The sequence below is a fragment of the Paroedura picta genome, chromosome 10 (assembly GCF_049243985.1).
Source record: "Paroedura picta isolate Pp20150507F chromosome 10, Ppicta_v3.0, whole genome shotgun sequence".
NCBI lineage: Eukaryota > Metazoa > Chordata > Lepidosauria > Squamata > Gekkonidae > Paroedura > Paroedura picta.
Genome location: NC_135378.1, coordinates 18,541,104 through 18,563,374, shown reverse-complemented (window position 1 = coordinate 18,563,374; position 22,271 = coordinate 18,541,104). Strand labels below are relative to the sequence as shown.

General features: G+C 42.3%; 1 protein-coding gene across 9 annotated transcripts in view; it reads left to right on the top strand.

Moving 5' to 3' along the window:
- Positions 1–22,271, top strand: part of SLIT2 (slit guidance ligand 2) — a 350,865-nt gene that overhangs the window by 50,750 nt on the left and 277,844 nt on the right. For all 9 annotated transcript variants that reach the window (XM_077301591.1, XM_077301593.1, XM_077301587.1 and 6 more), the window contains exon 4: positions 2,815–2,886. In XM_077301591.1, coding sequence (XP_077157706.1) covers positions 2,815–2,886 — 72 coding nt within the window. The remainder of the gene's footprint in view (positions 1–2,814; positions 2,887–22,271) is intronic.

Here is a 22,271-nt window from a genome sequence, read left to right as displayed (position 1 = left end):
TGTAAATGAGTGATGAGCCAGATCACCTGCCAGTCCATCAACCTTGTTTGTAACTGGTACACAGTGTGCTTTATTTTCAAAGATTAATGTGGTTCTTTGGATGAGCATGCCTTCAAAAAAGCTAAGCCTTGTAGTGTTACCCTTGGAATATCTTGCCACCCAGGCATCTGACTGTTTTGAGAGTCTCCATCCCAACTGTCCAGTGTTGTGCTCATGAAATAGAATAAGGTTTCCCAACCACAGTATATTTCATTGGTACTGTGGCTTATGGGGGGGGGGGGGCTCAAAATGGCGGTTCTTCCATCCTATGCCTGCTGTTTCTGGCTGCAAGTAAAGAGGAAAGGAAAAGTTGTTAAAGAATATATATATTTTAAAAAGCTATGCTAGTTTGGGCAGGTTGACCCATCCCTTAACAAAGTAGCCAATGATGGGCCTGGAGGGAAGTGGGAAGGGGAGGGCCCCCAATAATTTAGACCTTTGTCAGCAGCCAAGACTTCTCTGAGTTCCAGGTGTGTGTGAGTGTGGCAGGGAGACATTGCCAGCTGACATCACTTCCTGGTACCTCAAAGCCTGAAAAAATATTTCAGTGGTACCTTCAGAGCCAGCTTGGTGCAGTGGTTAGGAGTGTGGACTTCTAACCTGGTGAGCCAGATTCGATTCCCCGCTCCTCCTCCACATGCAGCCAGCTGGGTGACCTTGGGCTCATCACAGCACTGATAGAGCTGTAATGACTGAGCAATAATATCAGGGCTCTCTCAGCCTCACTCACCTCACTGGGTGTCTGTTGCGGGGAGAGGAAAGGGAAGGCGACTGTATGCTGCTTTGAGACTCCTCCTGCTAGAGAAAAGCAGCATATAAAACCCAACTCTTCTTCTTCATCATGGTCAAAAAGTTAAAAATGGCTGAACTAGAGAGAGAGCTATATGTCACCATTGAAATAGATGATACTCTATATGTGGTGTGATCCTCTCTAAAAAGTGAGTATTCTTTTCTAAACTTGAGGTTTGTTTGTTTTTTAAAATTATGAATTCTCTGTTCTAGTCTCGCTATAATTTGTCCTTCTTCAATCTGATTCTGGAAGTTTGTCCATAGATTAGCCAGTTGAGCACCAAGCAGCGTGAACATCAATTTCAGCCCTGAGCATGGCTAATTGGGCAGAGGGGCCCAGACTTATTTCTTAGTAGCTTTGTCTGGAGCCAGACTAATTTGGCAAATTCTGTTGAGTGCCCCCTTCTTGCTGTAGAGGTCCCCTTGGGTCATTCCTTGAGGGTTCCCTGTCTCCCAGGAGCATCATTCTATTGCCCCTCCCCTTCCCACGACCTCCAGGCCAATCATTGTCCATTTTGGGAGGGGGAGGTGTGTCAACATGACCATATATGGTCATAAAAAGGTAAAGGTATCCCCTGTGCAAGCACGGGGTCATGTCTGACCCTTGGGGTAAAGCCCTCTAGTCTTTTCATGGCAGACTCAATACAGGGTGGTTTGCCAGTGCCTTCCCCAGTCACTAGCGTTTACCCCCCAGCAAGCTGGGTACTCATTTTACCGACCTCGGAAGGATGGAAAGCTGAGTCACCCTTGAGCCAGCTGCTGGGATTGAACTCCCAGCCTCATGGGCAGAGCTTCAGACTGCATGGTTGCTGCCTTACCACTTTGCGCCACAAGAGGCTCATTATATGGTCATATCAACTGATAAATTAAAAAAAATACATACAAAATTAATTAACACCCAGCCATTCAGGAAACCCTTCCAGAGCTGTCAAGAAATGCCAGGGTTTCACAAAACCCTGGTTGAGAAAGCCTACTCAAGACAACAGAATTTCCATGGCAGTTTTATGGGCTGCTTTAATGGCATCCACACGTGTACCCTTTAGATGCCTGTTCTTTAAGGGTTGCCAGTTCTAGGTTGGGAAGTACCTGGAGTTTCGTTTTATTTTTTTTTGGGGGGGGGGGAAGGTGGAGCCTAAGTACTGTTTGATTTGGGGTTGGGAGAAACTCTTAGGGAGTCCACCTTTCAAAGTAGTCATTTTCTTCAGGTGAACGACACTCTGTAGCCTCCGCTGGAGTTTGGCTACCTTGGGTAGCTCCCATTTGCTCCTGGGAGGGGGAGGGAAGGAAGCAATAGATATTGTACTTTGAACACTACTTGTCCGAGTCTCCAGTGGCGCGCTGTGGGACACATAGAAGATATGGCTCTCCTCTTTCCATTCACACCCTGCTGGTTCTAATGCTGAAGATTTTGCAAGTGTTTTTGTGCAAAAGCCATCTTGAAACTTTTGATTGCAGCGGTTCACATCAATTTAACTGGAACGGCTTCTCGAAAGATGAGTTGTTACAACCTGCTTGATTGCACTCTTCAACAATCCCTTACCCCCTTGTAAAAAGTTGTCGTAAAAGCCTGCCTGGAAAATGATCTTTCCGCTCAGTTCTTATTGCTGTTAAACATTTCTTTTGTAGATATGGAACAGTAAATGGAAGTCTAGAATTTAACACATACCGGTTGCAAATGTGTAGGAATAAAAATGTTAAATTCGCCATTGTCTCCTTGTATTTGTTACCAGCAGTCTGTGCCCTGATACTAAATGTGCCTACCTCTGCTATTGGTGTCACATAATGGTCCAGGGCCCTGTTACAGAACGTGGGAGACCCAGGTTCAGATCCTCATCCTACCATGAAATGCCTTGGACCATTTTACATTCCCATAAGACTGGTGTGTGCAGGATAAAGATGTACTAAATGAATAGAAGTACATGTCAGCATTTCTGCTGTTCTCTCTCTTTTTTTAACGCTCTAACTTTCCTTTTTTTTTCATTAAAGGCGCCTCAACAGAAATAATCTTCAGCTGCTTTCTGAATTGTTGTTCCTTGGGACACCAAAGCTCTACAGGCTGTAAGTAGATGTAATTCCTTGTTAATTTTGGAACGCTTTTTGATGCTCCTAGGCACTTAACGGTTTTAAATAAAACATGTTTTTTAAGTAGCTGCTCTTTCTTGTTCCGGCGGGAGCCAATGTATCTTCCACTCCTGTTTGTATTTTCTTTTCCGTAACAATGTGTGCGTTCTCCTTTTGGATTGCCCCTTGTGGTGTTCTATAAGATTTCAACTTTTGCCGTGGACTGACCTACATTTTGGAACTAGGTTAAGGGAAATCTAGATGTGCCTTTCCTTTTCTTCTGGTGCTTCCTAATGACAAAGTGGATTGAATTCTGGATGGAAGACTGGTTTGCATGTCTCCTTTCCCTTTTTGTACAGTAACACTGCAAGGAGCCAAGGTAATGAAGAAGTGGTGCTTTGGAGTATATTGTGCTTTTTTTGTAGTCTCTGAGACCGTTTACACACTGGAGGTTTCACGCCAGGCTCCAGGCAAGAGTTTATTTTGGTCGTGGCAGGTTGCCCCACCTGTTCCTGCACCCACACGGGGGAGCATTTGGCCCGGTGCGCCTCATCCGCCTCCAGTTTGTGCTCCTGCAAAGGAGCTGGGGCAGTGAAGTTCCCAGTGCGGAAACGGTCTGATTGTGGTTTCCAGTTATACTGGATTATATTTTGCTTCATGTATACTATATGCCGCGATTAAAAAATCAAAAGCAGTCATTCCCATGAAAGGTTTCCGGTAATGGTATTTTGTAGGTCCAGAGATTGGGGGGCGAGTTCAACATCCCAAAGAAGTAAACCTCTTTGGACTGAAGTGATTTTACAAAAGGAATTTGATATGGAACAGGGCTCTGCTTTCTGAATACATTTTTACAAAATTCACTGGGCAGTGAAAGTTGGTTTTGAAAAATAACCCCTTTTCTCAGGGAAGGTCACCATCAAGTGCTTTTGAAAACTCACATACGTAGCTTCCAGAGCAGGGGTAGTCAAACTGCGGTCCTCCAGATGTCCATGGACTACAATTCCCAGGAGCCCCTGCCAGCATTCACTGGCAGGGGCTCCTGGGAATTGTAGTCCATGGACATCTGGAGGGCCGCAGTTTGACTACCCCTGTTCCAGAGGCATGGAAGCTGAGTGGCATGGTGGGAATATTGTTCAAGACAGACAAGGCCGAAGTGCCCCTGGCACAGTCTACTAGTTATGCCAATTGTAGGGTTCCCTGCCCAAGTTTTGAAAGGCTTGCCGGAAGAACACACTCTAAACTTGTAGACAAACATGGCATGTTCTACAAAACAATGTATACAATTCGGAAAATGTTCTGAGGTTCTCCTATCTGCATTGAGAAAAATACCTGCCTGTTTATCTGTGATATTCAAATATAGATGCCTAAAGTGTACCAGGCTTGTAATTTAACCCATTTTTGTTACACCTCTTCGTGCTTAGAGCTCCATCTATCCTTTTGTATAGGCCTTGCGTCTGGTGTTGCTGCAACTACTACGTTCAGCACCTTTGTTCAGTGGTCCATAACACTGATAACTCAGCTACATGGAAGTCCAAATATACAATGCCATTCATTAGTGTGGCGGGCTTCTGAATTGAGTGGTATCCATGTGAACTGTAAGAGACAGCTGTTTGGTTAATACAACACTGGCACGGTCTGATTAACAATACCCCTTAGGCACCAGAAGTGTATCATTATAGTATTAGGACACCTTATTAAATGTAATAGCGCTTCCCCTACATACCTATAAGCATGTATTTCTTCAGGCAAAATGAGTTGCCTGTAGATTGCCCAAGTGGCAGAAGTTAGCCAGTCTTTTCCTGCTATTGCATATGCCGTGCAATCTTTTGGACATTAAAAAAAGGTAATGCTTTTGCAGTCGCTGCCTGACATCTGCTGTTAGCGAGATACTCCATTGCAAGATGCACAGATGGTTCCTGTGCGGCCTAAAGTGCGACGTGGAAGAAAGAGGGCACACTCTATGTGAAATATGATTAGACACGGTTGGATTGTGCCGGTGGCCAGTTAGACCTCCCTTTTGCTGTCTGCTCCAATTTCTCTTTGGACAAGTTGAGAGCACCGCTGCGTATGCCGGTCGAGAGGTTTGCCTGGAAACCGAAGTACAGTTGCAGCCCATTAAGAAAACACTGTAAAACAAGACTGGCCCTTTGTGACCTTCAGGACTGCATCAGAAAATGACAAGGACTAGACCAGGGGTGGTCAAACTGTGGCCCTCCAGATGTCCATGGACTACAATTCCCAGGAGCCCTGGGAATTGTAGTCCATGGACATCTGGAGGGCCACAGTTTGACTACCCCTGGACTAGATGGCCCATGGGGTGTGCAAGCGACAGACGTTTGCTGCTAGATGTGTCTGACCCAATATCCTTAATTTCTTGGGAGAAGTTGCTTTAGATATCTTACTTCCAGAAGTTTCCAGAAAAAAAATAATCACCTTCCTTCACTTGTTGTCTCCCTTCTCACCTCAGATGCTGTACCAAAGCAAACCTCTGTTTACAGGGCAGAATAATAACATTCCCATTGACACAATTTATAAAACATAGTGGCCGCAACCTGTAGCATGCTGTCGTCATTCCAGGTTGTGCTGCATTTTCAGAATACAGATTTTAAAGGGTCTCGGGTCAGCATCCTGTACAGGTGATCAAAGCCGCCATGGTACGGCGGAACAGGAGAGGCTGTCCTACAGATATGTGGGTCAGTATCCTGGCCTATACCAGTTGCCTACATCTCTTGTTCTACAAGTCTTTTTTTCTTTTTTTCTTGGAATGGCATGCGTTGTCTCTAGTGACCCACATGGTAATACATCCAGCATCAGCATCAGCATCTTTAATGCAGGAAGCCATTACAGACTGACTGAGTTCTGATCTGAGGCAAATAGATTTTGACTACTTAATTTGACTGGTTAGACTACAGTTCATCGATTGCCATTTGCTGGAGGGTACTCACTTTGGATCTCAAGCGTAGCGGTTTTGAATGATACCTTTTATAGATACTGTGTTTTGAAAGAATCCTGAAACCTGTTTGCCAAGTGCTGCGTGTTTTGGCTTCACTCGGTGTGGGAACTGTAGATTATCAGACAATCGAGAGTGGCAGCCCTTAAAAAACTGATATTCTGGTAGCCCGTTAATACTACGAAGCATAGAAAATAGTTTAAAATGTCATTCTGTTTCCTGTCACTGATATCTAGTTTCCAGCAGCCTTCAAAAAAACGACAGAAAGGGGTTTTAAATATAATTTGACTGGTGAGAAGGCACCCTGATACCCTGGGTAATCCATTCATTACATCTGTCCTTCTAGCCCAAAACAAATGTTTGAAACTTGCACGGGGAACACTTGCAAAATTCCCCCCTGAATTAAATTTCGGCTAGCTGCGATTAAAGCGTGTGGTACTAGATGTGTCAGACACCATAGTTCTCTGCTTCATTTTACTCCTGGCCTCTTTGGCCTCTGCCACAATAAATCCAACAATGGTTACGCAGGAATTGCAGGTTACAGTTGCTACGGTTACCGTTGTCCAGTTGTATCGACATCATTACTCATCTAGTGAGCGTACCGTGATAGCTACCGCTGGCTTGCATTCCTGGGAACGCTAAGGATATTTGTGGCAAAAGGGATAGAAGTTCTTCCGATGGCTCTTGTGCCTTGTTTTTGTTCGAGGGGAAAGCGCCTGCCGTTTTAGGAGGTTGCCATTAATACCTGTTTAGTTGTCATGCAGCTTTGAGTGTTTATTTTATTATTATTATTATTTTGGTCCTTATTTTAAAGTAGCCCCTGTCTGGCAAGGGGGAGAATGAAATAGTAGCAACATGCAAATGGCTTATTTAATAAGTGCTGCGAAATGCACAGCATCATCATCAGTAGTTATAAAATCAATGCACAGTTCTGTCGGTGTCTTCAATCTGTAAAGCAATTACAGCCAGAAAGGATTTATGAGTCATTCTTGTTAGATTAGGAAGGGGAAAAAAAAAAAGTTTCCTTACGCTCATCTGATAATCCATTTCAGGCTGACTTGGCAATTGTGCCATTAAAGAACTCTGAGACGGAGCCTCTTAAGTTTGCTTGTATTCAAAGCGCAAACAGGTGGCCTGGAGAATTGAAGTGTGGAGAAGGACTATCCAGTGGGAGAATTGTTTAGTACTGGCCCTCCCGTTTCCCAAATGGGGAGAAAAAAAAAGAATTAATTGGCAGACTTTTGACTTTTCTGTACGTGCATATTTTAGGTCTGTGGGTTTAACAGAAGAGATGCCTATCAGAACATGAATGTAAGCGTCAGAATATCACTGTTCTTTAAAAAGTTGCTAGTAGCGTTAATGATGAGGAATTTTTTATGTGTGCTACGGTGACTTAGTTTTATCATTGTCTTGTTGCCTACGTGTGCAGACATCCACAGAAGCTGCCTGTCCTTGGATAACTTTGCTTCCCTTGATTTTTGAAGTGGGATTACACAAAAGGAAAGCGAAATTTATATTGTATTCTTCTCCCCCCCTCCTTTAAAAAAGAACATTGCTAGAAAATTGCATTGAAATTCAGCAGCAATCTTATCATTAGTAGAAGCCTCATATGTGCTGTAGTTATGAGCTTAAAAACGCGCCCCCTCCCCACAATTCTTGCAAAAGAAGTTGCCGTCTTGTGACAATTGCTGGAATTGGAAAGGCTTGCCCCTTTTAGTCGTTCATCTGAAGACTGGCAGCTGTCTCCATACTTTAGTTGGGGGCTTCCCAGAAGCCTCTTTGCCACCCATTGTTTTAAACACGATTCTGAACTCGATGGAGGCTTAGTTCTTGTATGCGGATGAACATCTTCCGTAGCAAAACAAGTAGGGATCTTTACATTGCTCAAAGGAACGTTTCCTGGCATTTTAGGATTAATGTTAACTTAGATTGGCATCCACTGCCATTTTTCTTAAAAGGTTGGAAGATATAATGTGGGGCTGTATAGAGCTTTTTAAAAACAGTATCTGCATAAGATTGCAGTTTATTGCACTGAAGTGGTGGAAAAAGCAGGGACCTGTCCTAATTCTTGGGTCGGAAAACAAGTGTTTCTTTACACATGGAATGAATTAGAGCAGGATTTCAGCATAATATTATGTAGTTCTGTCAGCAGATGGTTTGTCAAGATTCCTCACCTGATATATATTGCCTTTCTTAAAAAATGAAAATTCAGCACTGATTGTTTTTTGTCTTGTTCAGAAACTGTAGCTAACAAATAGTAACGAATACCTTGATTTCTTCTAAAATATACAAATTCGTTCTTCTCACTGCAAGTGGGTTTGCATGGCAACAAAAGTGAGATTTTCTTATGTAATTTGAGGCCTTCTGCTAAAAAGAAAAAAGATCTTAGTGGTAATATTGTGAGCTAAATTTTATTGTTCTTACCGAATAGAGTTTTCCCTCAGGATTCAAGCAGTTCTGTTTTTGAATTGGATAAAAGAAGTGCTTTTCATTACAGGGGAGACCTTAAAATGCAACCAACCCTTTTGAATGGCCTAACATAGCATTTGCAGCAAGCAAACCTATATGCCCTGTATCTCTAATGCATACATGTGGCATAGTTTTTCGGTGTCCCATTCAACCCCAATTTTGAAGGCTCTGGAAGAGATGAAAACACAAATTAGTCAAATGTCTGCTCCCCCTTTAATTTAACTCTGCTAGAACCATAGGCGGTCATAGAAATTTTATTGGGTAAAAATGTCATTTAATTCATCCTGGGAGTGGACTACTTGAAAAACAGATGCAAGCAAAATTTCTGTAGAGATAACCAACAGTGTAGTCTTCAGCCAAATTGCACCTTTCTAAGCCCACTGTCTTTTGGGTCCTACTGTTCCCCTTGACAGTTTTTTCAGAAGCCGTTTGCCTACCACCATGTTCGCTCCTGGCAGCAGCCAAACTGTTATCTGTCTAATTCAGTCCCTGAGGTTCTTGTACGGTTAACGTCATGATATCCTGTGATATCGGAAACCTCTTAAGCCACAGTTAAGTAGGAAACCGAATCCCAGTTAAGGAAGTGATTTAAAAGTGCAGGAGTCAGGAAATACCACTATGTATTGGGGTGAGAAACCTTATAAAGGGGCACTGTGATGCTCGCCCCATATTAGGCGGACGCCTCTATTCATGTCCTCTTGATTAATAATTTTTTTTAAAAGAGAAGGAGGAAATGAAAACAGAATGATGGGAGAACTTGTAAACGGCAAGCCATGATAGTAGCGAGGGATTAAAGCTTGTAGTAACTCAATAGCTGAGAAGCGCTCAAAGGAAAGTTGATTGCTTCCCCTCCAACTGTTCCAATTGATTGAAAAAAAACCCCTAATTTAAAGTTCTGTTTGTTCTGTGCCTTAAACTATCCGAATTTCCTTTTAGAGCTGGGAGAATACTCCGAAGGAATCCGAGGATAAAAAGTCATTGCTAGCCAACAGTTGCTCCTAATCCTCACAAAATGCTGGAGAAATTAAATTTATTCTTTATTGCTCAGAGTGTTACCTAGGTCACTGGGCGATGGGAAAATTGAACTGGAAGTTGAGTGGCGCACTCTTTGTTTTGTGTCTAGATGCTTAACCTTAGACACGACAAGGCATCTTGGAGTATTGTGGGAACGAGGTTCAGGGTATTAGCACTGGGGCTTTTATTATCCTGGATTTATAATGGGCTGTGCTGTCAGTAAATCAAAATGTTATGTTTACATCTCCCGTATTAAACGATCATTTAATTAACACCTGGGGGGGCGAGGACTTGAAATTCTTTGCAGCTTTTATTGTTTCCATGGCGGCTTTAACAGCCCTGTAATACTTGAATGATTATATTATAACTGCGGAAGGTGCTATGAATTTAGTCAAGACAGCTAGCCTAACTGCCACTGATAACTTGATTGCAGAACACTTTAAATAGAGTAATTGCTGGTATGCATTTAAACTTTTTTTCCCCTGGGTCTTTTTGCTTAAAACTGTGTAAGAGATGAGTATTTTACAAACACCTCAATAAAAAGAATCAATGCAAATAGTTATCTGGCTAAATTCCTAACCTGTTTTATGCATTTGTTCTACAATGTTTTATATTGGTATGTTGAATTCTTACTGGAATGTATTTCATTCCTGAGTGTTTTGGGTTCGCAAATAAAGTTCATTTATTTAGGTGTGGTCATACGCAATAAAGTCTATTTACTTGTAATTCTGTATTTTGGTCAGATTTTTGTAGCACATTTACATTTCTACTTATGACAATAAAATCAGAGACCAGTAGCACCTTTAAGACCAACAAAGATTTATTCAAGACATGAGCTTTCGAGTGCAAGCACTCTTCCTCGAACTAAGAACTTCCTATATGACAGTGGGAACATATAGCAAAAATTAATTCTGTTAAATTAGTAAACTGTGTCACACATCCAAACACAGCCATATGATAATTCTTTGCCAATCCATCCCCTGGAATTCAGTTGTGGTTCACAAAAACATGGGAGAAATAAAACTCTGTCAGTGATCAAAGGCTCACACCCCACCATTTGCTGTTTGCCCCATCTGTTACCATGCAAACATGAAACATTCCTGTAAGGGAATTGCTGGCAATCATCTCATCCCAAAGCCAGGGAGATAAACTCAAAATTCCATTCCATTACCATTACCTTACAGTCACATTATCACAAATAAAATAAATTGTGAGGAATATAGATACACGAGTTGAACAAGGTTAGCATGAATAGTGAGATAAAAAAAACCTATGTCCTTGTTGAGTATGTCATAGTTTTGCGTGTTGTAATAACTTGTATACCTACTGTACATCATACAAATCATTTCTTACCTCCCGGTGTGTTGGAACCTCTCTCACCACCCAAGTGCTTTTTTTGTTTTGAGAGCCAGTTTGGTGTAGTGGTTAGGAGTGTGGACTTCTAATCTGGCATGCCGGGTTCGATTCTGCGCTCCCCCACATGCAGCCAGCTGGGTGACCTTGGGCTCGCCACGGCACTGATAAAATTGTTCTGACCGAGCACTGATATCAGCGCGCTCTCAGCCTCACCTACCCCACAGGGTGTCTGTTGTGGGGAGGGGAATGGGAAGGTGACTGTAAGCCGCTTTGAGTCTCCTTCGGGTAGGGAAAAGCGGCATATAAGAACCAACTCTTCTTCTTCTTCTTCTTCTTCTTCTTCTTCTTCTTCTTCTTCTTTATAGACCACTGTGTGAATCACAGATAGTTTCTGTATATAGTGACTCCATTCCATCAAACCATGGCATGCTTTTTTAATATTTTCATTTTCAGTTTTATATATTTTAAATGTGTACATTGGGCAGACGTTTTTACTTACTTACCATTCGCCATTTGCTTAGATCCAAGGCAAATTGCAGGATCTAAACCAGGGGTAGTCAAACTGCAGCCCTCCAGATGTCCATGGACTACAATTCCCATGAGCCCCAGCCAGCAAACACTGGCAGGGGCTCGTGGGAATTGTAGTCCATGGGCATCTGGAGGGCTGCAATTTGACTACCCCTGATCTAAACAGTGCAACCAAGCAGCTGAAGACAACCAGTGAACAACGGAAGAGAACCAGAGTTGCAGATTCAGAGAGCACCAACAACAATTTCAGGCTGATGGATTATAAAAAATATAGGAAGTGGATCCTGCGGTTAAGATAATGCAGTAAAGGTAATGAAGTAAAAGCAAGTCATACCCACTATAAAAAGTGCAGTGGGCTATGCTTTTATTCCATTATAAGGTTCTAATCTCTTTTTAGAAATGCTAACTTCAACATTACTGTGAACATTACTGTTCTGTACATTCTGCAGAATGACAGAGACATAGAAGCCTTCCCAACTTTCTCAGGCAGGCTGACCCACAAGGCAGAAGCCATTACTGAGAATGCACATGCACAGGTAGCTGCCATTCTGAGCACATTTGCAGGGCACCTTTAGAAGGCTTTGCACAGGTGATCAAGACTGTGACGGCGCAGCATAGTGGGAGAGGCTGTCCAACAGATATGTGGGTCCAAGGCCATCCAGAGCTCTGTAGGTGACAATCAGGACTTTGAATTAAACTCAGAAACTGTTTGGTAACTAATAGAGTGTCTGCAGTATGCGTCTGACATGTGTTATTCTGGGTGGCAGATAACAACTGTACTGCGTTGTTCTGCATTGATTGCAGTTTCTGAGTTGTCTTTAAATGCACACCCATGTGCAGTGCATTATGGTACTCTAGGTGTCAAGGTCACTATAGCAAGGATCCATGTGGCCAGTGGGCATGAGTGATGTGATTAAGCCTAAAAGGACCTGAATCAGTGCTGATTTGGGTGTTTTTTGCTCATATCTGAATCTCCTCTGCATTTGAAATGGTCTGAATCATCCTTATCTCAATCACAGTTCAGTAATCTGAGTAACTATTTGGCGTCATTAAAACCTATGGTCCCATTAAAGTCAACTGAGTCCATTAAGACAGGAAAGGAAAGTCCGTGGTTGGGAATCCCTGGTTTAAATCAATAGGCATGGTTAATCTGTGTATGATTTTTGGACTAGACACCAGATCAAACTGACTCTAAAGTTCAATGTTAGAGATTTCTAGTGCAAAGCATGCATTTTATTTGACAAAACCGTGGAATGTTACTTCGCAACATTCTGTTGTGTTTTTTTTTAATCCATATTTTGGCTAAGGTCATGTTGTGTTTGGCAAAGTAACTGTTAACAGACTTAGGATGAGGTTGAAAAGCAGACTTTTTCCTTGGCATGATTTCTATGGAGAGCTGTTTTACAGTAGGATATAGGGGGAGCAGGAAAATTATGCTAGATATAATGAACAGCTGTTAGCAATTGATAGCTTTTCAGTTAGAATTTGATCCAACAATGGCAGCAAAGCATCGAATCTTTTACTGAAGCACTGAAGCATTTCTTTTCCTGTGTACCAAGAAAGGTGCCACCCCATCTAGAACATTTCTATCTATCAGAAAGAAATATGGAGGTGGAACAGCCTGAAACGTAAGAACATAAGCATCCCGTCTCACACAGCGGCCAACCAGTTCCTCTGGAGGACCAATTACAGGACAGTGAGGCTGAGGCTTTCATAAGAACATAGGAAGAGCCCTGCTGGATCAGACTAACAGTCCATCTAGTCCAGGGTTTTGTGAAATCCTGGGGTTTCTTGATGGCCCTGGAAGGATTTTCTGAATGAGTGAGAATTAATTAATTTTAAAAATATTTTAAAAATTGGTTAACCATTTATTGGGTGATATGACCAGCCCCCCCTACCATAAACCATCTTGTTTGGGAGTGGTGGACTATAGATATAAAATTATAGAAATAAATATAAATAGAATAGTCAATGATGGGTCTGGAGAGGGTATGAAGGGAGGAAGCCCTGGGTGGGCATACTTTCAAACCATATTCTGCATGATTGTGCCACTTCTGGGGATTCTCGAAGCCTGAAGAATGTTTCAGGGGTTTCTCAACACTAAGAAGGCTGAGAAAGGCTGATCTCATCCATCTAGTCCAGCGTCCCATCTCACACAGTGGCCAACGAGTTCCTCTGGACAGCCATCAACTGGGCATAGAGGCCTAGGCTGTATGTTGCTGGGATTCTGAGGCTGTGCCTCTGAATGTGGAGGTTCCACTCAGTCACCATGGCTAGTAGCCACTGAAAGACTTCTCCTTCATGAATCTCTCTCAACCCTTTTTCCAGCTGTTTATCCCTGTGGCCCATCACAATATCCTTTGGCATTGAATTCCACATTCTAATCACAAGATTTCTGTGTAGAGAAGGTTTTCAAAACCCTTGCATTTCTTGACGGCCCAGAAAGGGAATTAATTATTGGGTGGGAGTTAATTAATTATATATATATGTTTAAAATCAGTAAAACATTTATTGGGTGATATGACCATATATGGTCATGTTGACTCCCCCCTCTCAAATGATCAGTGATGGGTCCGGACGAGGTAGGAAGAGGAGGGACCTCAGGTGAGTGTGTACACAGCTGTGCTTCCCAACAATTGTGCCACCTCTGGGGTTTCTCAAACACTGAAGAATGTTTCGGGGGTTTCTCAAGAGTAAAAAAGTTGAGAAAGCCTGGTGTAGAGCAATGATTGGTAGGAAGGTGCTCAAAAAGGGAAATATGGTATATACTGCTGCAAATTGTAGGAATCAATGTGAATGAAGTCCTCCCTGCAAAATACATTTTATCAGTGTCCGTATTAAAATAGTTCAGCCTTTTGGTTGGTCTTAATAAAAAGTCATGGAAGCTTGCTGGGTGACCTTGGACCATACTCTTCACAGGGTTGTTGTGAGGATAACTTGGATGACAGAAGCTGCTTTGGGTCCCCATTGGGGAGAAAGGAGGGAATGAATAAAGTAAATAAAAAGACCCAGATAATTAAATGGTATTCCATGGATTGTATTCTTGGTTTTGAGGTTTTCCCTTGGGGACAACATAGCTGTAACTAATTTCTTTCTAGTGCTTTTTGCCACTGTGCAAAATTTCACTAAACAGAAATCACAATTTCAACTACATTGGAATTTGTTCTAATCTACTACCCTGTTTGTTCTAATCCTGTACCCTGTTTCTCCTGTATTTCTTTTATACCCTTTCCCAAAATATATTCATATTCTTAAGGTCTTCCTTGGGGCTTTTGATCATTCTGTTTCTCTGTATCATAATCTTTTTAATGATGTACACTCATTTTGAACTGTACTCATTGCTGTTTTAAAGCTTATTTCAATGCTTTAGAAGTGCTATGTATTAAAATGGAAGTATTTGGCAGATTACAGAGGTGAAGGAAGTGTCAGATAATGAAGTCCAGTGGTTATTAAAAGGTGACTTGGGCCCATTTAGAAAGGTGTAGAGAGCTGGCTAAGGAAGCTTGACATGTGCTATGCAATTTCAGCTTTCCGACCTGTGCTCAATTTCCCACTCGTAAGTGCTTCTTGTAGCTGAATTTTGGAGTATTTGAAGTGATTTGGGGCCAGCCTTAGTATAACAAATGTGATGTCTGATGAAAGAATATTCTGCAGAAAGCAGGCATGTATAATATCTCTATCTTCGATTTGTAAATTCCAAATACAAGAATGTTACCAGTGTGTTGATTTCCCAGGCAGTGATGTTGCAGTAGCATGGCTGGCATTCTACCACCTGTGTCAAGCCAAGCTACCAGCACTCTACTTGCAGAATTGTGGAAGTTCGGGCAGGGCTCTAATCTTCTCAGGGAGCTCGTTCCACCAGGACCGAGAAGTATTCAGATTCAGAAACTACAGCTGGTCCAGAATGCAGCACCCAGCATCCTTACAGAAACAAAATGGAGGTCCCACATTCAGCCCACACTCCAACAACTGTACTGGCTGCCAGTAGAATTCCAGATTTAGCTTAAGGGACCCAGTGTACCTGAGAGACTGCCTCACTGCCTACACCCCCCAAGAGCCCTATGCTCCGCCACCTCCAACTGCCTGGTGTTCCCTGGCCTCAAAGAAGAGCATCGGTCCTCAACCAGGGCCAGAGCTTTCTCTGTCCTGCCCCCACCTGGTGGAATGAGTTTCCTAAAGAGATCAGGCCACTGCCTAGACTTCCATAGTTCTGCAGGGCCTGTAAAATGAAGCTCTTCCACCAGGCGTTTGGTTGAGGCCGACCAAAACATGGCATCTACCACTAGAAAACTGCTATCCACATACTGACTCCCACACCGGTCCTCCCATGAAAGCATCGTTGCATAGTTAGCAAGTTAACAATATGTTCTACACACTGTTATCACCAGTTAAATCCACTGTTATTATTGTTTACTTGAATTCATGAATTCTGCTCTACTTCCTCTTTATTATACATAAATCGCCCTGTGTCAAAAGGGAGGCCGGAAAAAAAAATAGAATTAATGAATGTTTAGCACAGTTTTAAAAATATATGAAAATATTAATTCAAGAAACCCCAGGGGTTCACAAAACTCTGGTTGTGAGAGCCTGTTTTGTAGCCTCTGCTTTAAGCTTTCATTTGAGTTAGAAAGTTGCTTACTGTGACCTTTAGACCTCAGGACCTTATCCTATTTGATGAATGTGATTGTTTTTACTGCAGATAATTTTCTAAGGGCCAATCCACTTATTTTCTTTCATGCATTACGCCCTTTTGCGCCTATGAAAAAGTGTGCACATCCTTAATCACGTACAAAGCTGAGTCGAGCAAACTATATCGCACAGTCACTTAGATTTGGCGGATTACTGTAGTCAGGGACTTTCCAATCTGCAACCACATGAAATAGTCTCCTGTGCCACGTACTTCTGGTGCCAGTCCGTTGGAGCTCTGTCTTGACATTTTTCCCCCCCATGGAAGTATTTCCGAGTAGAAAGTCCGTATTGAAAAGGCTCTACGTTACTCTTGCATTCCCCCCCATGAAATTAAAAGCAACCAAGGGGCGATGGTTACAAGGTTCATTTTTCACTTGCATCTTTGCTCTCCTTTTTGCCTGTTGTACATACTTCTTGTTGCAGATTTTAATTGGGAATATCCGCTCTTAAACTGAAAGGCGGCCTTAGGAACTGTCCTTGGTATCTTGGGTATTTGCAAAACACTGAAACGGAAAGACTTGGGCGGGGGGGGGGGGGTGCTTGCTTTCGTTCTTTGGTTCAGTTTACTCGCAGCAGTGAGCCTGCATGCAGAAATGAGCAACATTCCCTGCGCTGAATGCAGCATCCGTGGGTTTGGTTTGAGATGGTGACGGAGAGGAAGGGAAAGGAATGCCATCAAAAGCATTACCGCGGCGTCGTTGCTTGGGTGTGAGACCAATTATTGAAGTGAGACATGAAGGGATGAAATGTTGCCCTAGAGGTAAGGAAGCCATCCAGTGTCATAGGTCTGTGTGTCATGCTTCATGTGTTATGTGCTGAGAGAGAACTGACAGGATATTCTTTTCTGAATTGGATACTGAGCATCTGAGCCATGCCTTCCTGAAAGAAGGAAACTTGGCATTTCCTCTGTTGTAATTGTTCTTCATTTGTGCCAAATGCTGTCACTACACTCCTGTGTAGTGGCGTCAGGATTCTTTAACACTTCATGGCTTGTGTTCATGCTTTCCCGCATATGAATTAATTTATATTGTTCAAAAATATCTTCACAGGAAGGCCCTTGGGTGCAGAAGACTCTGGGATTGATGTGTTTGGAAAGCTATGTATAGACCCACCTGTGTTAAACATTGCATACAGTGAGTTACCCCATGTTGCAACAGGTTATTCCATGGTAAATATTACTGCACTTGTGAGGTACTTCTGTTCATGGTGGCTATGGAGAAACCCCCTTCACTCTGGAATTCATCCTAATAGTTCAGTTATTGTGACTATACTCTCTGTGTGCTTGGGAACCCAGCTGCAAACTTGTAGGTGGCCAAAAGGTGTGGGTTGGAGGAAGAAGCCATTAAAGTCCAACTGCAGAACACTCAAGCTCTTGATTATGCTAACGTCCCTAGTCAAAGTTGGGCAGTGGCTTACCACCATACTGGAAGGTAACACCCAAAGGAAGAGAGAGGAAACAGTTCGAATGCTAGTATGTATTTTCTTCTTAAGGCAGGAAGATCAAAATGAGCCCAAGGTGGGATAAATGTCCCCTAGGTCGATAATACATTCCCAGAAAACAGAGAAGAATTGTTCTTTCATTTCCTCTCCCATCTGGAGCAGCTCCTTCAATGAGCTCAAGCCATGAAGTACTAGGTTGGGACTCCCAACTTCTCTTTTTGGCAAAAGACATTGGGGTAAAGTTTCAACCATGGTACTTAAGGTAATGCTAAATTTTAACCTACTACAGCTGATGTCACTTCCAGCCTGTAAACATAATCAAGATAAATAGCAAGTACTGGCACAACATTCCATGAGACACATGAGAATACACTCAGAGAGGACTTCTATAAGGGTGGCACTTTGAAGAGATATATTTGGAGACTTCATTAGTGTGGGTGCCTATCCATTCATATTGTTTACCACCTTATACTCCCCACCTTATAGTAATTGCTGTATGCTTGGTTTGTGATAAGGACTGTTTTTGGGGGGAGGTTTATGGAAACTATTGCTTTATATTCGTAAACCACTGCAAGACTTTCCAAGAGCAGTGGTATAAAAATCAATTAATCAATCAATAAACAAATAAATGATTACATCACATGAATGTATTTAAATATTAGACCACTGAAAAAGACCCCAAGGGGGAGGAGTTGAACTGGGGAGAGGGGGTTTGGTTCTTGTCATTTATCCATGTGTCAAAATGTTTGGATTTGTGCAATAATGCTTGATGTATGTTGATGTTTCACAGTTTTATATGTGCAAATGTATTGAAATAAATATCTGTATTTTTAATATTTAATACCTATTCTGCTGCTGCTCAACCTTTTTAGGTTCCTAGCTTGTGTATACAGGTTGAGTCACTTTGTTCCCTCTTTTGTTGGTGTCATTTCGAAAACAGCCCGTGTCTATTCTGTCCTCATTTCTGAAGGGCAGCGGTGGAGCGTAGCAGTGGGTAGGCTCACCATTGCTGCTTTGCTTCGAAATCAAAAAGTGGCAACAGATATGTACACAAAGTTGTAGAAGCAAAGCAGGAGATCTAGCCACTACATGGAATACGTGACAAAGGGATAGAGTGAAGGATGCACAGTTCTGTTTAGCGAGAGAAGCTCTGAGTCACTGTGGCAGCAGGAGTTACCCAGCTTGGGTTTGGCATCCCAGGGAGCTAGGAGAAGGAGCAGCAACACTGAGCAAAGACTTGGAATGGTTACAGGTTTTTCTTATCTCTTGGGGACTAAGGCAAAGGAAGAAGGAGAATATGGAACGCCATTCCTTCACAGGAGCATTCTGTGACTCAGTGCTTTGCTTTCCAAGAGATTCCAGGTTCGGTCCCCAGCATCACCAGTTAAAAGAGTTCAGGCAGCAGATTTTGGAAATGGCTTCTTCTGCCTCATGACCCGGTGAGTCACTTCCGTGGAAGCCAACAATATCGACTTTAATTGAACCAGTAATCTGACGTTACAATGCAGCTTCTTATGTTCATGTCGTTCTCAATTCAGTTTTTGTCCAGAGCCTTAGTTTCTTCGGTTCTGATATCCTCCTGTATTAATTCTTCTCACCTGTTTAAAAGAAAGTCATCTGCTTAAACCGTCCTGTAACTGAAGTGCTGTGGTTTTAATTTTTTACATTCTTTTTCTGCTCGTACAGTTATTTATTTTGCTATTATGTTAGGGCAGGGATTCCCAGCCAGGGTTGCCTCACTGGCCTTTTCTCTATATCCTGCCTTAATGGTCTTGGGCACAAACTATTCCTGGCATGGCCAGCTGACATCACTTCCAGCTCCTCAAAACATGACAAATATTTCAGCGGTTCTTCCATGGTCAAAAGGTTGGAAAAGGCTATGTTAGGGTCTAAGACTGTTTGGCAGTTTCTATTTTTCTTTGTGTTCCCTGCCCTTGTTGGTTACAATGCCAGTGTAACAACTGTTTAGCTCTAATGCCCACACATTGGTGCTCCATTCCCATTCCATAGATGCATCATCACAAAAAAAGAGAATGTGAAAATCTAACAGGAGCAAGCCACACATCGATCCCAAAATGTAAATCCTAGCACCGTTCAAGTAAGGAGATCTTCACCAAGAGACAATGAAGCAAGTAATCTGCATGTGCAACAACACTGATACCTTGTTCTACAAGGAGCCATTAGCTTCCTAATTCCAGCAGGGATTGCTGATGACGTCATCTGCTGCAGTTTTCCTAAACAAAGAATTAACATTTTAATTCAGACAGATTTCACAATAAGTCAGAGGTGTCAGCTTGGGATCTAGTCCCTTCTTTCCTGTTCTGATATATCTACGCAAACTTTGAATCTGAGCTGTCAACTGATGATCTCTTTGTTTCAACTGTCTTAGGTGCCTTTCTTAACAGTTAGGTTTAAACTAGAATCTGAATTTAACGCAAATTTAAAATCTCATACAGCCGGTACAACTTTTAAACTTGGAGAAGCTGCTTGCTTTGTAAAAAAAAAAAAATCTCTTTGTGGAACAGCTTTGTTCAATGTCAAATAGCTCTGTCATCTTTATACTCATTGTTGATACTCGGGAAGGGGTTTATTTAAACCAGTGATTCTGTCAATCCTGCCTGAACTGAAAGTAGCAAAATCTGGAGTAATCAGAGATTATGTTCTCTGCATGTGCTTATAGGCAAATAAAGTTGTCTAGATGTTTCTGAGTCCTCCCCTTGAGCGGAGGACATCTTGTTGGGTGATTTCCCATGCAGTATTAGGGAGGCAAGGATAGGCTTTTTCTTCCACTTCCTTCTCCTGATGTGCCTGTCATCCAAGACTCAGTCTTCTTTATCAAGGTACCTACTAATCCAGCATTGGGTTGAACACGCCAGTCACCTAGTCTTTGTTTTGCATGGAAGTCTGGCCTTCTCTCTAATCCCTTTGGGATTAGAGTTCCAGTCAGCAGCAATCTGAGAAACTTGGATAGCGCTGTTTTTTTACATAATTGGTCCATGTATTTTTTATGGTGGTTGTTGTAGTAGTGGTGATGTGTTTGGCTCTTAATAAACATATAAAATAATTGTGTGATACACAAAGAAAGGCTAGGGGATTTCAGCTTTAAAAGAGGCAGCCTCTGAAGAGGAAACAGAGCGTGATTTTGAAATAAAAGTGGCAAAGTTGAATATCACAAAAATCTGTTTATTTGCCCACATTCCTCCTGAGGTAGCTACAAAGATATTCAATGGATTGCTTGCCTATCACTCTTTTTTATTTTAGGACTTCCAAATGTGATGTGTTTTCTGCCAGGTATAGAGAACCACTGCAACAAAACATGCAGTAGTTTAAAGAAGTGCCCAATGCAGATTAAAAAATATTCATAGTAATTTTAAGGATCATTTGATCTTCCACTTAGAATGCCTTAAGTCGCTAGTGCATTTATTTCATACTTAACTGAGGAAGATCTTGGATAGCCAATTGCCAATTTTTTATTGGGATTCTTATGACTTTCAAAATCACATTATCCTCTTTGGCCTTCTGGTGTTTAGCTAGAAAAAGGCTTTTACACAGTTGATTTTCCATATAATACTTTAAAACAGGTTAGTAATGGCTAATTTTTGTGTGCGTGAAAGACTGACAGCAAGCCTTGCGTTCATACTGAATGGGAAATGTTCGAGAAACAGGTTTCACAAACCCAAGTAAGAACTGTAAAGCGAAATATGTAAATAACCATTTGATCTAATGTTTTATGCATAATTGATACTGTGAAATAAAGCCTGGTTGGTATTTTGATCTCTGGGGAATTTCGTAATACATAGAGCCATGAAGGGAAAAATGGAGTAATGCCTTGCTAGTGCTGAGCATTTTCTTTTACTGGTCCAGGGGGAATAACAGTGGTGGCACGAACCTGAACGCCACTCTTGAGTTAAATGGAAACGGCAGAACATAGAGGTTTTGTGTTGGTGGCAGAACACCAAAGATAGAGGCAAACCATGAAATGCCATCCTTGACTGAGAGGGAATTCTTATCCCAGCATGCAAATTCCAGGGATGTTCAGAGTGGTTATAGCTAAGCTTTGCAAACACAATTGCAAAAATGTGTTTTTGTCTCACATCTCGGATTGAAATTGCAACATCAGAGAAAAGGAGAAGGTTTCCAATCTGGAAACAGTTGGGGTGTATGATTCACTACTGATCTGCTAGTTGAGGAACATCCCGACAACTTCATTTTGTGCTTGACCAGGGTTGGCTGAAGTTGTTTTGCCACCCTAAGTGTCCTCCTTCTTGGTTGCCTTTGCTAGAACCAGGCATAGAGACACTTAGTAGTATGGGTTGGACTCGGAGTCTGATGGCAAGAAGAGATGTCTAGATGACCATTGTCAGCTGTGGCTCTCGTCCCCTCACTTGTGCCACTCTCTGCCAGTTTTATGTTCCAACTGGTTATATGAGCAGTGAACATTTGGCCAAGACCAGGCTGCTAAGGAGGAGGAGGAGGTGTTTTTTGTACCCCACTTTTCACTACCTGAAGGAGTCTAAAAGTGCCTTCATTTCCTCTCCCCACAACAGACACCCTGCAAGGTAGTTGATGCTGAGAGACCATCAACTGTGACAGGCCCAAGGTCATCCAGCTGCTGTACATGGAGGAGTGGGGAATCAAAGTTGGTTTTCCAGATGAGAGGCCACCACTGTTAACCACTGCACCAAACTAACTCCAGATTTGGAGCTGATGCAATTTTGAGAAGGGTTGGTTATCTGGTTGCTGTGGATGGCATCTTCAGAGATAGGACATGGCAAGATAGGAATCTCTTTGGCACATATAGATTCCCATCTTGCTGTGTCTTACCTCTGAAGATGCCAACCACAGTTACTGGTGAAATGTCAGTCACTAAAATTACCAGACCACAGCCAGCCACACAGCCCGGAAAACCTATGACAACCAGTTGACTTTGGCCGTG